The following is an 18,499-nucleotide window of genomic DNA, read 5'->3' as shown; positions in this document are numbered from 1 at the left end:
CTCTGGTTTTGGCATTGTTGAGATCGGAGCTCTTTGATGAACACAACTCTAAATTAATTCTGAGTGCTTTTCCCCTTCAATTATTCCACTATTTGCAGGACTGACTAATTGTAAATTAGTTCCAGTGTGGATCCTTGGAAAATTCTATTATGCTAATAGCATTACCCTTGCCTTACACAAGACATGTCCCACAGAGGCTGTGAGGGACTGTGACACCGATGTAAACAGGATTTTTTTGGTTACACCGTCTGAATATAAATCATGTAATCTAAGGGAATGAATGCATAATGCTGACCTCTGTGGCAGTTCATGGTTTCCCAAAGAATGAAAGGATTTGAGCTTCAGCAGTGGGAGAGGTGCTATGACGTCAGTGCAGTAAGTTTGAGTTTCATTGACATCTTTCCTTTCCAAGCAGTTCATGGTTTTCCATTCTGACCTTTGTTTTCAAAATGCATCATCAACCCTCATGACAGAACAATGTAAGAATGACCCCTTTTAGTGTTGTTGTTATCCGGCCTCACAGTAAGTTTGACATACAGTAGTGTGCTGATATAGCTCAAACAAGAGCCTGTAATGTGGCAGTTGTATGCACAATTCGGTGTTGAATTTCTTTTGGTTGTTATTTTGTCTGGACGTTATTTGGTTGTCTTGTAAAGGTGACGTTGGCGATTTCGTAAAATGTATTTAGTTGTAGAGACATTTGAAACTATGATACAAAACCAAACCCTTTCTCGATTCATTGACATCCTTTTGACATAGGTTTATTGAGATAATACTGACACTTTTACTCAATGTTGGTCACCAGACTATTAAAAACAGATATTAAAACAGTTGGAGTTCAGCTTAATGTCATTTTAATTGGTTTGTTGAAACCATGGTGCCTTTAATTCAAGCACTGCAACATAGTAGTTAGTACTATTTTTCACTGTGGCATCTTCTTTGATGTCTCAAGTCTTCAAAAGCAGACCTGACAGTCCAACAGAATTACTAAAACCAAACACTTAATGCTTTAAAAAAAATCAAAAACCTTAAAAAGAAGAGATGTCTGTTTCATACGGTTAAAAATAAATGGATATGCTTATGATCTAAATCTCGAACACAAACACTTTGTTTTGGAGTCATTGAGCTTCTCTGTGGCAAAAAGAGGAAAAATATTTGAAAATGTCACGTCACATGTTTCGCATTAAGGTTTATCTTGCTTGCATAATCCACAGTTTTTGTTTTTACTGAATAAATACCTTGCAGGTTTGGATCTCCTACTGTAGCAGTTCATTGGAGGAAAAAACATAAACAATAATGGCTAGAAATTGGATCTAATCAGTAGTCCAGTAGTCTGGATAAGGTGGTTCTATGGGATCTAATCAGTAGTCCAGTAGTCTGTATAGCTGGTTCTATGGGATCTGATCAGTAGTCCAGTAGTCTGGATAGGCGGTTCTATGGGATCTAATCAGTAGTCCAGTAGTCTGGATAGGTGGTTCTATGGGATCTAATCAGTAGTCCAGTAGTCTGGATAGGTGGTCCTATGGGATCTAATCAGTAGTCCAGTAGTCTGGATAGGTGGTTCTATGGGATCTAATCAGTAGTCCAGTGTCTGAATAGGTGGTTCTACGGGATCTAATCAGTAGTCCATTAGTCTGGATAGGTGGTTCTACGGGATCTAATCAGTAGTCCATTAGTCTGGATAGGTGGTTCTATGGGATCTCCAAGTCAAGTCTCTGCTCTGCATCCATACAGTGGAATTTCAGTGTTTCCTTTTTTTCCCTTATTGGTCCCTGGTTCCATCCCACAATCCTCCAATACATAGTCTTCACATCCAAGAAGTCCCTGTGGTTTCTGTCAAGGAAGAGATGACTGATGCCAAGTCTTCAGATCCAGGACAGACAGCACTATCGTGTGACCTGTAAACAGGGGAGATAGCAGGATGTTAGTTAATACTAATGGGCAATGCTACAGAATTAAACTAGGATTTGGTGCTATTTATGACACATGGCAGTGTGTAAAAGCCTCAGTCAATCTGACCCCGCTGCTGGACTACAAACCCACGATAAGAAGATTGAGTGATTAATTACACAACATGGATGGAGCGTTGTTTATTCCAAAAGGTCCATCTCTAAGTACTAAGCACCACACCACATTGTCCATTACTGTGTAAATCTATATATGTCTTATTGTGTAGATCAATCTGTCAAACATGCTGCATACACCAGGCTGTGTTTGAATCCCCAGCTGTCACGACCATCACCCACCTGTCCTAGGGTGTCCGAGTCAAATAGTGTAGTGTAGTGTATGTTAGAAATGGTACAGTAGGTCTGGTAGGTTTTATGTAATGAGATGTACTGTACACACGGTAATGGTGTAGATTGATTTCAAAACATGACGCACATGATCCATTTTGACACCCTGCGAGCATAAGTATTTCACTGAATATTAATCCAAAGGGCCCTCACAAAGTACAGTAACTATGGCATGTGCCATCTTTGCTGTTTTCATGGTCATAAAAGGAATGATGTTAGCTGTCCTCTCTTTGGTGTTTTGCCCTTTAAGTAGAATACACATTTAGAGCCCTAGTTTAATTCAAAAATAGAATTATAGGTTCAGGGGTATGTCATAAAATATTTGAGCTATTTTCACAATCAGAATATAGGTGCAGTAGCTGGCGGTGGTGCGAAAGGGCTGGGTTTTGATGAATAAACAAGTTGTGGGTGTGTCAAGGCTTGGCTCATCACTGGCAAATCAGACCGTGCTCCATGGCTAAATATGTGGTTGCTTCAAGTTGTGTATTTACAGTATTTTATGTATTGCGTTGTCATCAACTCCTATCCGTTATAGCTTAGTTTGTTAAATAGCCTGCCTCATACTTGCTAAATTGTATGTTGAACATGTTTGCAGTACACATTGTTCGAATTGTATTGCTTCAATATGGAAATACATTGTTAAACATAGGCAACAGCATTCACACTGATAAAGGGTCTAGGACTACTGTATATTGCAATTGGGACATATACATGACAAACATAGTCAATAAGCAAGATTAAATTCACTAGGCTATTGATAAGGCCTAAAAAGACATTGTATAACTAATACAATTATAATGAAAATGAAACAACTTATTTTAAATAGGATGTCTAAATACAGTTCCAGGCACCATAATTGCTCCCCATGGGCGTATAATACAGACAGGGCAACTTAGACTATGGAGGGTTTACGCACATCAAAAATGTTCACAGGAGCTCGACAAAGATCCAAAATAAAGAGAGAGGGTGAATGTCCACTCACTGTTATACTGCTCCCAAATGTAATGTCTTATAAACATCATGGAACCATTTTACAGATCATATTTGCACTTCTCTGGAAATAGCAGATGAAATTGCATTGCATTCGAGCCATATATAGTGCCTTGACCCCTTGACGTTTTCCACATTTTGTTACGTTACACCCTTATTCTAAATAGATTAAATCGTTTTTTTCCCTCATCAATCTATACACAATACCCCATAAAGACAAAGCAAAAACGTTTTTTTAAACAAACAATACAAACCTGAAAAAATAATTTACATAAGTATCCAAAGCAAACTTTATTTGCCACATGCGCCGAATATCAAGTGTAGACTTTACCGTGAAATACTTACTTACAAGCCCTTAACCAACAGTGCAGTTCAGAAGAAAATATTTACCAAGTATGCTAAAATAAAAAACACAATAACAATAACAATAACGAGGCTATATACAGGGGGAACCGGTACTGAGTCCGTGTGCAGGAGTACAGACTAGTTGAGGTAATCTGTACATGTAGGTGGGGAGCGAAGTGACTATGCATAGGTAGCAAACAAACAGGGAGTAGCAGGAGTGTACGAGGGGGGGGTGGCAGGAATATTTGCCCAACTGATGTACTGGGCCGTTCGCACTACCCTCTGTAGGGCCTTACGGTCAGATGCCGAGCAGTTGCCATACCAGGCGAAGATGCAACCGGTCAGGATGCTCTCGATGGTGCAGCTGTAGAACCTTTTGAGGATCTGCGGGCCCATGCCACATCTTTACAATCTCCTGAGGGGGGACTGAAAAAAAGGTTCTGTCGTGCCCTCTTCACGACTGTCTTGGTATGTTTGGACCATGATAGCTCGTTGGTGATGTGGAACTTGAAACTCTCGACCCGCTCCACTACAGCCTCGTCAATGTAAATGGGGACCTGTTCGGCCCGCCGCCTTTTCCTGTAGTCCAAGATCAGCTCCTTTGTCTTGCTCACATTGAGGGAGAAGTTGTTGTCCTGGCACCACACTGCCAGTTCTCTGACCTCCTCCCTATAGGGCGTCTCATCGTTGTCGGTGATCAGGCCAACCACTGTTGTGTCGTTAACAAACTTAATGATGGTATTGGAGTCGTGTTTGGCCAAGCAGTCGTGGGTGAACAGGGAATACAGGAGGGGACTAAGTACACACCTCTGATGGGTTTAGTGTTAAGTATCAGCGTCGCAGATGTGTTGTTGCCTACTCTTACCACCTGGGGACGGCCTGTCAAGAAGTCCAGGATCCAGTTGCAGAGGGAGGTGTTTAGTCCCAGAGTCCTTAGCTTAGTGATGAGCTTCGTGGGCATTATGGTGTTGAACGCTGAGCTGCAGTCGATGAACAGCATTCTCCTTTTGTCCAGGTGAGAAAAGGCAGTGCGGAGTGCGATTGAGATTGCGTCATCTGTGGATCTGTTGGGGCGGTATGCAAATTGGAGTGGGTCTAAGGTGTCCGGGAGGATGCTGTTGATATGAGCCATGACCAGCCTTTCAAATTACTTCATGGCTACAGGTGGTAATCATTTAGGAAGGTTACCTTTGCTTCCTTGGGCACAGGGGCTATGGTGGTCTGCTTGAAACATGTAGGTATTACAGACTCAGTCAGGGAGAGGTTGAAAATGTCAGTGAAGTCACTTGACAGTTGGTCCCCGCATGCTTTGAGTACACGTCCTGGTAATCCGTCTGTCCCATCGGCTTTGTGAATATTGACCTGTTTAAAGGTTTAACCGAGATCGTTATCACACAGTCATCCAGAACAGCTGGTGCTCTCATGCATGCTTCAGTTTTTCTTGCCTCGAAGCAAGCATAAAAGGCATTCAGCTCGTCTGGTAGGCTCATGTCACTGGGCAGCTAACGTCTAGGTTTCCCTTTGTAGTCTGTAATAGTTTTCAAACCATGCCACATCCGACGAGCGTCAGAGCCAGTGTAGTAGGATTCAATCATAATCCTGAATTGACGCTTTGCTTGTTTGATGATTTGTCTGAGGGCATAGCGAGATTTCTTTTAAGTGTCCGGATTAGTCTTCCGCTCCATGAAAGGAAAGTGGCAGCTCTAGCGTTTAGCTTGATGCGGATGTTGCTTGTAATCCATGGCTTCTGGTTGGGATATGTACGTACAGTCACTGTGGGGACGACGTTATCGATGCACTTGTTGATGAAGCCGATGACTGAGGTGGTGTATTCCTCAATGCTATTGGATGAATCCCGGAACTTATTCCAATCTGTGCTAGCAAAACAGTCCTGTAGTGTAGCATCTGCGTCATTTGACCACTTCCATATTGAGCGAGTCACTGGTACTTCTTGCTTTAGTTTTTGCTTGTAAGCAGGAATCAGGAGGATAGAATTGTGGTCAGATTTGCCAAATGGAGGGCGGTAAAACTGATTTAAATTTGCCTGCTTTAAAGTCCCTGGCCACTAGGAGTGCCGCTTCAGCGTGAGCATTTGCTTCTTTGCTTATAGAGTTGGTTTTTCAGAACAGTCTTAGTGCCAGCTTCGCTTCCTAGTAGTAAGTAAATAGACGGCTACGAATAATACAACTCTCTTGGTAGATAGTGTGGTCGACAGCTTATCATAACGTACTCTACCTCAGGTGAGCAATACTTCGAGACTTCATTAATATTAGACATCGCACACCAGCTGTTATTGACAAAAGGACACACCCCCACCCCTCGTCTTACCAGAGGTAGCGTCTCTGTTCTGCCGGTGCTTGGAAAATCCCGCCAGCTCTATATTGTCTGTTTCTTCGATCAGCCACGTCTCGGTGAAACATAAGATGTTACAGTTTTTAATGTCCCGTTGGTAGGATAATCTTAATAATAGGTCATCAATTTATTTTCAAATGATTGCACGTTAGCAAGGAGAATGGAAGGCACTGGGAGTTTATTCGCTCGCCTCCGGCTTCTCAGAAGGATCCCTGATCTGCGTACCCTTTCCCGGGTCTTCATGCAAAATGGCGTGTATCTGGGCCTGTTCCAGTGAAAGCAGGATATCCTTCTCGTCAGACTCATTAGAGGAAAAAGTTTCCTCGAGTCCGCGGTGAGTAATCTCTTTTCTGATGTCCAGAAGTTATTTTCGGTCATAAGAGACGGTAGCAGCAACATTATGCACACAATACGTTTAAAAAAAATAATTTACACAACATTTCCAAAAATAACTAAATTGCACAATTGGTTGGGAGAATGTAAAACATCAGCCATGTTCTTTGGCGCCATCTTTATCAGACCCTTTACTCAGTAGTTTGTTGAAGAACCTTTGGCAGCAATTACAGCCTTGAGTCTTTTGGGTATGACGCTACAAGCTTGGCACACCTGTATTTGGGGAGTTTCTCCAATTCTTTACTGCCGATCCTTTCAATTTATGTCAGGTTGGATAGGGAGTGTTTCTGCACAGCTATTTTCAGGTCTCTCCAGAGAAATTTGATCGGGTTCCAGTCCGGGCTCTGGATGGGCCACTGAAGGACATTTTGAGACTTGTCCCCAAGCCAGTTATGTGTTGTCTTGGCTGTGTGCTTAGGTACGTTGTGCTGTTGGAAGGTGAACCTTCCAGCAGCCAGTCTAAGGTCCTGAGTGCTCTGGAGCAGGTTTTCTTGAAGGATCTCTCTGTAGTTTGCTCCGATAATCTTTGCCTCGATCCTGACTAGTCTCCCTGTCCCTGTCGCTGAACATCATCCCCACAGCATGATGCTGCCACCACCATGCTTCACCATAGGGATTGTGTCAAGTTTCCTCCAGGCGTGACGCTTGGCATTCAGGCCAAAGAGTTCAATCTTGGTTTCATAAGACCAGAGAATCTTGTTTCTCAGGGTCTGAGAGTCTTTAGGTGCCTTTTGGCAAACTTTAAGCAGGCATTCATTTGTCATTTTACTGAGGAGTGGCTTCTGTCTGGCCACTCTATCAGAAACACCTATTTGGTGGAGTGCTAGAAAGATGGTTGTCCTTCTGGAAGGTTCTCCTATCTCCACAGAGGAACTCTGGAGCTCTATCAGAGTGACCATCGGGTTCTTGGTCACCTCAATGACCAAGGCTCTTCTCCTCCGATTGTTCAGTTTGACTGGGCAGCTAGCTCTAGGAAAAGTATTGGTGGTTCCAAACTTCCATTTAAGAATGATGGAGGCCACTGTGTTTTTGGGGACCTTCAATGCTGTTTTTGGGGACCTTCAACGATAGACAGCTGCCTCTGATTGGGAACCATACCAGGCCAACATAGAAAATAAAAAACTAGTCCACCCATCCTAGTCACACCCTGGCCTAACCAAAATAGAGAAATAAAAGGTTCTCTAAGGTCAGGGCGTGACAATTATGGGGTATTGCGTGTGGATTGATGAGAAAAACCAATAATGTCATACATTTTTGAATGCAGCTGTAACGTAACAAAATGTAGAAAAAGTGAAGGGGTATGAATACTTTCCAAATGCACTGTACATTCTGAACATAAATCAATGGATGGTGAATCTTTCTAATAAAATGTGCTTTTTAATAAAATTAAACAAAAAACAACCATCTGTTTTTTTAAAACAACAATATTTCTAAATAGGATTGGGTCAGAAGCATGATATTATAAATCACATCTTCGGCAGGAGGCATGGATGTTTGTCCTACCCATTGAAGGTTTATTGAAGAGTATACAGTAACCCTACAATAGGCCTAGTGACAACAAACATTGGCTTCAACATGGAAATAATCATCTGCACACATTGCATTCACATTTCGAAAATTCACTGTGTGTTTGAGCCATTGACAATTGGACATTGCCCAAACGTTATAATAAGAATAGTTTACCATCGCCATTGATATGATCTGTTTGTGACTTTGCTACATGAAAGATAAACAAACGAACAGGGAAATATAGCCTAGACTACAAGCGGATTCAACACCAAGGAAAAACGATACGCAGTCTATCGCAATAACTTAATGTTCCTAAACATTTCCACTAAAATTTCCACTTTTGGTAAGTCTTAAATATCACCAGTAAGGCTGCTTGAAATTGACACATTGGTGCATGTTTTTAATGACACACATTAAATATTTCCACCCTCCCACCTCAGCGCAAGCAAGCTAATACAAGACAGGTAACTTACCAACCCTGGTGTTAGAGCTCAAATGCCAGTGTGCCAGTGTTTACATGACAAAATTGCAAACTATCATGTGTTTGACACTAGCGCCGCCTTAACAGCAGCTGAAACTAGAGCCCCTAGTATACATAATTATAAGTGGGGCTTGTTATCAGAGAGTGGCACACGCATGCATGGGTGTTCCTATTTGTGTCTGGGCACCTATTAGTGTCATTCAATTACCGAGTGGCAGGGGCTCCACGGTCTTGGCCTGGAAAGCGGGAGTGTCAGGTGACATGAGGTGTCAGTGCCCCACAGCACACTGTTCCAAGGTATGCCTCATCCCAGTCGGGCCATGGAGGGGCTCACTCTCTAACAGATTTCACACACACAAACATCTAATAACTAAAAATACATCGGCCTGTAATTTTGTTCACGGGCACAGAAAGAGGGAACATAAGACTCACCCCTCGCTGTTTCAGGAGGCACAGTTTAATCTTCACATAGCAGTGACACTCGTCAGGATGCTGGCCGTGTGTGTATGTGCGTGTGGAGAGGAGTGACTGTGTGGTTTGGTTCCATTCCAGGACACTGCGTGAAGTCTTCAAACAGAAGAGGCTCAATGCGTACAAGCCAGCAGGTTATCCAGTTTCACCATTAGCTACACCACAGATTGGCAAAGCATGTATCCTACAGTACGAAGCTACTAGAAGAATGAAATGCCAAAAAAGTGGATAAGTCCTGACTTATATCCCATAACGAGTAACCAGACCTATATGACAACAAAAGGTGTTACATATTCTTATTATATTGCTATGCTGCTGCATATTGGAATTCTAGTTATATCCACGCAATATGTGATCAGATTTAAACACCTAGAGAATCATATAATGAAAAACAATTTGCATGTTAGTTATGTGAGAGCAGTTTTGGGTGCTGATGTGAGGGTTTTGTGGAGGAGACCGGGGTTACCAGTGGGCGAACCACACGAATGGAAAGAAGAACAAAGGAGGTTTTGATGCTTAAGCTGTGTAGGCCTATAAAGGGATAAAAGACCGCACTTGACTAGTCAGGCTCAAACTAACCCGATTCAAAGCTTCACGGACAAAAAACAAATGCTTACTACTGATAAAGAAGCACAATCTTTGTTATTTTGATTTTGTTCTCTACTTATCGACTGTACGGATTTCATAATCTTTTAGGGGTTCTATGCAGTGAAATATAGTCAATTATTGGCTTGCCTACAGAAAGTGTCTTGTCTATCTGTGAAAGTTGTAAAAGAGTCATCAAAAGGTGGAGGGTCTCATTCTACTGTCTTTACTGGTGCCCTGAAAGCCCAAACTGCAGAGTCAATCTCAGATTTCAGACAGAGCCTCAAGGGCCTTAAGAAACAGATCAATGATCGATACAATGATTTAGGGCATCTTTCAGGCCATATATTGACTACTTCGGTATTGATGGAATTACCAGATGGTATCTTTTATCTCCCAAACTATTAGAAGGATGTATATCAGCCATACTCAAAAGGCAGATGGCTAATTGTTGTTTTTTGTGGGGGACTCAGTCAGGCTTTTGAAATGTGGTAGTGCATGGGCAGTCATCGTCTTGGAATGTCATTCACTGACAGACATTAGAAAGCTATTTATAACCTGTCAGAAATGTCCAGTTGATCAGCTAGCCCATGTTAGCTAGCAGGTTAGTTCAGCTAACCAGCTATCTACATCTTGTACTTATCATGGCCAGATCACGTGCCCAGAGGCATTGCACCCCAGGGAGTCTCCATTGATTTTGTTGAGTCACTCAGGTATCATATGAACACACATAAGATATGGCAAAATGTGTAGAATTGCAAAAATTGCCCCTTTTTTTTCAATTTTCGCATAAAATGACATACCCAAATCTAACTGCCTGAAGCAAGGATATGCATATTCTTGGTACCATTTGAAAGGAAACACTTTGAAGTTTGAGGAAATGTGAAAGGAATGTAGGAGAATATAACACATTAGATCTGGTAAAAGAAAACCCCACCCTTTTTTTGTACCATCTTTGAAATGCAAGAGAAAGGCCATAATGTATTATTCCAGCCCAGGTGCAATTTATATGTTGGCCACTAGATGGAATCAGTGTGTGTGCACCGTTTCCGACTGATCCAACGAACCATTGCATTTCTGTTGAAAATGTTGTATCAAGACTGCCCAAATGTGCCTAAATTGTTTATTAATAACTTTTCAAAACTGTGCACTCTCCTCAAACAATAGCATGGTATTCTTCCACTGTAATACTACTGTAAATTGGACAGTGCAGTCAGATTAACAAGAATTTAAGCTGTCTGCCAATATCAGATATTTTATTTTTTATTTATTTCATCTTTATTTAACCAGGTAGGCTAGTTGAGAACAAGTTCTCATTTGCAACTGCGAACTGGCCAAGACAAAGCGTAGCAATTCGACACATACAACAACACGGAGTTGTGGAATAAACAAAACAGAGTCACTAATACAGTAGAACAAAAGAAAACAAAAAGTCTATATACAGTGAGTGCAAATGAGGTAAGTTAAAAGGAAATAAATAGGCCATGGTCGCAAAGTAATTACAATATAGCAGTTAAACACTGGAATGGTTGATCGGCAGAAGATGAATGTGCAGGTAGAGATACTGGGGTGCAAAGGAGCAAAATAAATAAATAAATACCAGTATGGGGATGAGGTAGGTAGATAGATGGGCTGTTTACAGATAGGCCAAGTACAGGTGCAGTGATCTGTAAACTGGATGGTCAGTTTTACAAGGGTATGTTTGGCAGCATGAGTGAAGGATGCTTTGTCTATGTCCCGGGAAACTTTCTTGTTACTTACAACCTCATGGTAATCGCATTAGCCTACGTTAGCTCAACTGTCCCGCAGGTGACCCTCCAATCCTGAATAAGTTTTAATTCAATTGCTGTTAGAGGCACATTGTCTGTGGTAAAAATGAAATGGAAAAGCTAATGTGTGTAAATGTTTGCTATGAAATTGTTTTGAAAGGAGGATATGATTTCACACAGCTTTACATATTGAATCATACACATTACTGTGGGCCCACATTTACATATAGGCCTCATCCATTGCCATGATATCATGGAATGGGATATATGAAACTGTTAGCAAACTGTTACACTCGAACCCCCAGCGCTTAAAGGGAAAAAAATATGATGTGAAATGCATCATACCAGCTGTATTTCTGTATTTTGAAAGTTAAATATAGTGAAAACTTGATTGCTGGCGCAGAAAACATTTTGGATCTATATCAACAATGGACTAAAGAAATAAATACTAAAATATCATTTTTGGTTTTCCTTTAACCCTCTCAAACCTGTCAAATTATTTTTTATCAAACTACAATAGGATTTGATTGACACAGTGGGATTGACATATCTGCACTAGCATTGAGTTCTCAACCACGTAACATCACGTGTGGCAAGGCTTACAATGAATAAAAAGTAAACTCTTACACGACAGTGGACCTACTGTATACAAACAACGGCCATGGGTCCTAAGGTCCCGGATTCATTCAAGCTATTCCACTCAGCTCTTAGTCCAAACACAGTAAGCCCTTTGTATAGGTCTTATACAACCTTACATCTTCTCATCACCAACATCCAGGTAATTATTTCTAAATTAACATAATTAATACCTTCCTGAGAATTGGCTCTGTGCACCGCTTGTTAGGTGCAATGTGTGTTGATTGATATGATGTGAAAGCGGGGGTGAGGGTATGACTCATGACCTTACTGACAGGCTTCTAACCCCTGCACTCTTAGAAAAAGGTACTATGTGGAACTATACAGGGTTCTTTGGTTTGTTCTCATGCGGGAGCCCGTTTTGGTGCTAGGTAGAACCCTTTGCAGACAGTTCTACCTAAAAACCGTATATGTGTTCTTAGTAGAATCCCCTGTATATGGTTCTACCTAGAACCCTCTGTGAAGGGTTCTAACAAAAACTATTTTATCATTCTAAAGGTTCTCCCTAGAACCCTATATGAACATTTCCACCAGCGTTATTAGCCTTTACAATTAAAGGATTCATTGGATATATTATATACAGTACCAGTCAAAAGTTTGGACACACCTACTCATTCAAGGGTTTTTCTTTATTTGTACTTTCTACATTGTACAATAAAAGTGAAGACATCATAACTATGAAATAACACATATGGATTCATGTGGTAACCCAAAAAGTACCTGTTTCCTCCAGCATCTTCACAAGGTCTTGTGCTGTTGTTCAGGGATTGATTTGCACTTTTCGCACCAAAGTACGTTCATCTCTAGGAGACAGAAAGTGTTCATTTGCATTAACTGCACCTATAGTTACTAGCCTCAGAAACTGCAGCCCAAATAAATGCTTCACAGAGTGCAAGTAACTGACACATCACAACATCAACTGTTCAGAGGAGACAGCGTGAATCGGGCCATGGTTGAATTGCTGCAAAGAAACCATCACTAAAGGACACCAATAAGAAGAAGATACTTGCTTGGGCCAAGAAAAACGAGCAATTGACATTATACCGGTGGAAATATGTCCTTTGGTCTGATGAGTCCAAAAGTTAGATTTTTGGTTCCAACCGCCGTGTCTTTGTGAGATGAAGAGTAAGTGAACGGATGATCTCAGCATGTGTGGTTACCACTGTGAAGTATGGAGGAGGAGGTGTGATGTTGTGAAGGTGCTTTACTGGTGACACTGTTGGTGATTTATGTTGAATTCAAGGCACACTTAACCAGCATGGCCACCACAGCACTCTGCAGCGATACGCCGTCTGGTTTGCGCTTAGTGGGACTATAATTTGTTTTTCAACATGATAATGACCCAAAACACACCTCCAGGCTGTGTAAGGGCTATTTCACCAAAAAGGAGAGTGATGGAGTGCTGCATCAGATGAACTGGCCTCCACAATCACCCAACCTCAATCCAATTGAGATGTTTCGGGATGAGTTGGACCGCAGAGTGAAGGAAAAGCAGCCAACAAGTGCTCAATATATGTGGGAACTCCTTAAAGACTGTTGGAAAAAGCATTCCTCATGAAGCTAGTTGAGAGAATGCCAAGCGTGTGTAAAGCTGTCATCAACGCAAAGGGTGGCTACTTTGAAGAATCTCAAATATTGTCACTCCCTGGTCGAAATATATTATGTTTATCTTCATTTATTTGGTCAGGCCAGGGTGTGACATGGGTTATTGTGGTGTGTTTTTGTCTTGGGGTTTTGTGGGGTGTCTAGCATAGTCTATGGCTGCCTGAGGCGGTTCTCAATCCGTCAGGTGATTATCATTGTCTCTGATTGGGAACCATATTTAGGCAGCCATATTCTTTGAGTGTTTCGTGGGTGATTGTTCCTGTCTCTGTGTTTATGTTCACCAGATAGGCTGTAAAGTTTTTCACGTTCCGTCTGTTGTTTTGTACATTCAGTTATTTCATGTCTAGTCGTATTTTCATTAATAAACATGAGTAACCACCACGCTGCATTTTGGTCCGCTCCTCCTTCAACAGAAGAACGTTGTTACAAATATAACATATATATGGATTTGGTTAACACTTTTGATTTTGATGTCTTCACTACTATTTTACAATGTACAAAATGGTAAAATAAAGAAAAACACTTGAATGAGTAGGTGTGTCCAAACTTTGACCTTTTCTGTATATCATAAGTCCTCGTTGAGGGCCTAGTTATACCCAGGGCTTAATTCGAGCCAGATCCTGCTGGAACAGGATCCGGCACCTTGAAGGTTTTGGACTGTTTTGTTCCAGAACCTATTTGTCAGGAATCGGTACCTCTCGTTCAATGTAAAAATCACATAACTAGATTGAAATTCACTTTCTATGATCTATCCCCTTCTGCTCTGATAGACATGAGCCTGCAACTTTAATCTCTTCAGCATTGCACTTCAAAATGTATTTCCTAATAGAATCATAGTTTTGCAAAGGGTTCTGGAGGAGCTGCCGAAGTTATTGAGCGACAGTACCGCTGTCTGTTCTGAAAGAGCAGTGGCAAAAAAACTACCACAGAGGATCGATAGCTTATTTTACAAATAGCCTAGCTGTGGAGTGTAGTCCGATAACAAGGCATAGCCTACAGTTGGGAACACTCTGCAATCTGTCAGTGACCAAACAGCATGCAGACAAAACTGGCTATTCGCAGTATTTCAAAAAGCCTTCAATCGTTGGGAAACAAAGGTTAGAAAGCAAATGGCTCCTGCTGAAAAGAGAAGGCTGTAGCCTACCAAAATATTTGGACACCTTCCAAATATTGTTTTACAAAGTAAAACAAGAGAGAGGCTTTTCGAATGAGAGCATAGGCCATCACCAGCAAGTGAGCTGCGCATCATTGGGAGAGTCAGTGAAACTGGATTTGTTTTTAGGACTATCATTTCCTCTTCATATTGTAGCATACAATATGTGCCTCCACACACCTAGCCTAGGCTAATGATGGATTCAAGACAAGGTCATTTTCATTGATCTCAGATTCTCAGTCAGCGTCAAAGTAGTGTGTCATTTCGATCATGTGTGCAGTATTATGGTGCTTTCAAGACAACTGGGAAATCTGGAGGGAAAAAATAAATTATGACGTTAGTGATCTTCAGGTTGGAAAGTCTGAGCTCTAGAAAGAGGCCAGAGTTCCTCACTTGGAATTCTGAATTGGATGACCGTTCCAAAAAAAATAATCCCAGTTGGAGCTCGTTTTTTCACGATTTCCCAGTTGTCTTGATCACACTGACGTCAAAAGTCAGAGATTTCCCAGCTCAGAGTTCCTAGTTGAATGCGCCATCAAAACAGATTATGCCAAAGTCTCTAGTCATGTAAAAAAATATGAATTGCGTTTATAAAAGACCCAAAATTTACCGGACCCTAGGCCACATAAAAATGTTTCCCATGTGTGCAACCTCTGTAAGTGCCTCTACTCATCTATGCCACAAAGCAAATGCGATGCTATGCATTCAAAGCTTTATTTTAGAGGTAATATTTTTCTCATGCGTTCCGGTACCTCGGAGCTCCCCAGGTCACCCCACTCTTGCTCTCACTTTTTGTTCCGGCACTTCCCGATTACAAAATAAGCACTGGTTAAATAAAAGCTAACACAGTTGTGTTAGGAAACCCCTGGTTTACAGGTCACATCAGGCATGCGAGACCCATTGTACTGACTTGCAAAGTTATGTGTAATTCCTATTGGAATCCAGCCAGATTTATGATATTCAACAAGAGGAATCACCCGCAACATGAATTCAGAATCACTGCCAGAATAGGGAGGATTGAATAATGAAAGAACCTCAACGATCTAAATTGGAACAACCATCCCAGTAACTGGTGCAATAAGTCTGACTACTAACAGATTGGTTTAGTTTTATTTATCTTTGTGTAGCATAAACATTCATCAACCAATCAATGTACAGTTGAAGTCGGAAGTTTACATACACCTTAGCCAAATACATTTAAACTCAGTTTTTCACAATTCCTGACATTTAATCCTAGTAAAAATTCCCTGTCTCAGCTATTATTTCTTTCATTCACAGTTGGTCAGAAGTTTACATACACTCAATTAGTATTTGGTAGCATGGCTTTAAATTGTTTAACTTGGGTCAAATGTTTTGTGTAGCCTTCCACAAGCTCCCACAATAAGTGGGTAAATTTTGGCCCATTTCTCCTGACAGAGCTGGTGTAACTGAGTCAGGTTTGTAGGCCTCCTTTGCTCACACACACACACCTTTTCAGTTCTGCCTGCAACTTTTCTATGGGATTGATTGGATTGTGCAATTCGTTAGGATATAAAGCAGTTTGCGTTTTCTTCATTTCACCTGTCACATGATTTTACATTATGAAGCTTACCATAGTTCTCCTGAACAGCGGAGCCAGTCACGTGTTTCTTTGTAAATAGCACAACGGGAGAAAGCGGAAGCTGGTGAGTCTAGCTGTGTATTCAATATAATTTGCTAGTTACAGTAACTAAAGTAATAAGGGGATATGGCATCATATAGTGTTAGCTTTCTGCCATGTTTGAGAAGTCAAAGTGCGATGAGTTATCTGTACAGCTGCCACTGGTATCTTAATTTCCTTTAGTTTTTTCTCCTCTCCGTTCTTGGCCCTAATGGTAATAAAGTGTGATTTCATGTCTAGATAAGATACAGCTTTTGTCAAATTGACGTCAAATGTTTTTTTTGTGCATTTTAGCTAACCCTAACAATTTTCCTTATCTTATCATAATTCTCCTAACCTGCAACATGAATTACCATAATCTGCTGGGTAAATTCACGTAAACCTGCTATGAAAAGTACATTTTTACAAAAGCTCTATCCCTCAAAATGTTGTTCATTTGCACAATCAATGTCTCTCATTCACACTTGCTTACATTTGCAAACTCGCCAAAAATGACATTCGTAGATACTACCTATACTTGTATAACTTTATGAGCTAGATTGCCTGTTTTTGCAATTAGTTGATTTTCATTTGTGCTCGTTAGCATATAAGACTGGGAAGCTCTATGGAAATGCACTTGTAGTTGTGCTAATTTTGTTAGCATTCTATATAGTAATCGACGCCCAATGGGCTTTTTTTTGCGTTTTTAAGCGGCTGATTGTGTACTAAAGCGGTAATACCTTAAATCTGGGGATGAGAAAAGGACGGTATGACGATGTGGAAAATCTGGATACCTCCCAACCCTAGTACTGTAGCAGCCACCTGCACCCCAGGCCACATGCCTCTATGCCTGCCTGCCTCTCTGTCTCCCTCTTTGAGAGAGAAGGGGTATACATTATTAACTTGGCTAAAATAAAAAGGTCTGCCTCATCCAAGCCCTCAGCACAATGAATAATGGAGAAGGCAGCTCAAGTACAGGTGTTTGGTGAGTCAAACACTGGGTCGTGATGGATGGCTCTGGGCCCACTGTGTCACAAACAACCCCCTCCTAACCCACCCCACGCTCACCCTAAAGCACAGACACACATAGCCTCTATTAATCTCTGGAAGTCACCCTATCCTGCTCTGAACATCCACCTGCATGGCTCAGCTTGTTTATTGTTGAGGTTTATCTTCTCTTTTTTGCCAATGTTTTGCTTCCTCGCTGACTCTCTCGAAGTTACATCCAAGACTACCCAAATGTTTTCAAGGGCAGGCCCCGACCCAATCCTGTTCTCTTATCCAAGTGCCAAATGCAAGTGGGTCAGAAGGAAGCATGAGAGTTTTCTGTACACCAGTAGGCAGGCAGGAAGAGATGTTTAAGGATAATGTTGGTGCTCCTAGGTGGGCATGTTTTCAGCCCCTGTCGGAGCTGGGAAATACAGTAGTCTTAGCCTTAGACGTGCATTTTCTATTTCAGGAGGCTTATTGTTCATCTTCATCACTAGAGACTACTGTCAAGCTGTCATATGTACACTATATATACATAAGTATGTGGACACCCCTTTAAATTAGTGGATTCATCTATTCCAGCCACACCCGTTGCTGACAGGTGTATACAATCAAGCACACAGTCATGCAATCTTCATAGACAAACATTGGCAGTAGAATGGCCTTACTGAAGAGCTACTGAAGAGCTCAGTGACTTTCAACGTGGCACTGTCATAGGATACCACCTTTCCAACAAGTCAGTTCATCAAATTTCTGGCCTGCAAGAGCTGCACTGGTCAACTGTAAGTGCTGTTATTGTGAAGAGGAAATGTCTAGGAGCAACAACGGCTCAGCCACGAAGTGGTAGGCCACACAAGTTTACAGAATGGGACCGGTGAGTGCTGAAGCGCATAGCGCATAAAAATAGTCCTTGGTTGCAACACTCACTAACAAGTTCCAAACTAAGTTCCAACGTCAGCACAAGAACTTCATCAGGAGCTTCATGATATGGGTTTCCACAGCCGAGCAGCCACACACAAGCCTAAGATCACCATGCGCAATGCCAACCATCGGCTGGAGTGGTTTAAAGCTCGCCGCGATTGGACTCTCTGGAGTGATGAATCAGCCTTCACCATCTGGCAGTCCGATAGACAAATACGGGTTTGGCCCAGAGAACGTGACCTGCCCAAATGCATGGTGCCAAGTGTAAAGTTTGTTGTGGCTGTTTTTCATGATTTGGGCTAGGCCCCTGTAACGGTTTTCTCATAGCAAACTATGGTCAGGGTGTGACAGTACCCCCCCCCCCCCAAGGTGCGGACTCCGGCCGCA

General features: G+C 41.6%; 1 protein-coding gene across 1 annotated transcript in view; it reads right to left on the bottom strand.

The window, feature by feature from the left end:
* Window positions 1-745: 745 nt before the first annotated feature.
* Window positions 746-18,499, bottom strand: part of LOC135541153 (chemokine-like protein TAFA-2) — a 190,612-nt gene continuing 172,858 nt past the window's right edge. The window contains exon 5 of the mRNA XM_064967267.1: window positions 746-1,898. Within this exon, the coding sequence (XP_064823339.1) occupies window positions 1,887-1,898 (12 nt within the window). The 3' untranslated portion in view covers window positions 746-1,886. The remainder of the gene's footprint in view (window positions 1,899-18,499) is intronic.

The sequence above is a fragment of the Oncorhynchus masou genome, chromosome 6 (genome assembly GCF_036934945.1).
Source record: "Oncorhynchus masou masou isolate Uvic2021 chromosome 6, UVic_Omas_1.1, whole genome shotgun sequence".
Classification (NCBI taxonomy): domain Eukaryota; kingdom Metazoa; phylum Chordata; class Actinopteri; order Salmoniformes; family Salmonidae; genus Oncorhynchus; species Oncorhynchus masou.
The sequence above is the reverse complement of the archived record's forward strand: the minus strand, read 5'-3'. Positions and strand labels throughout refer to the sequence as shown.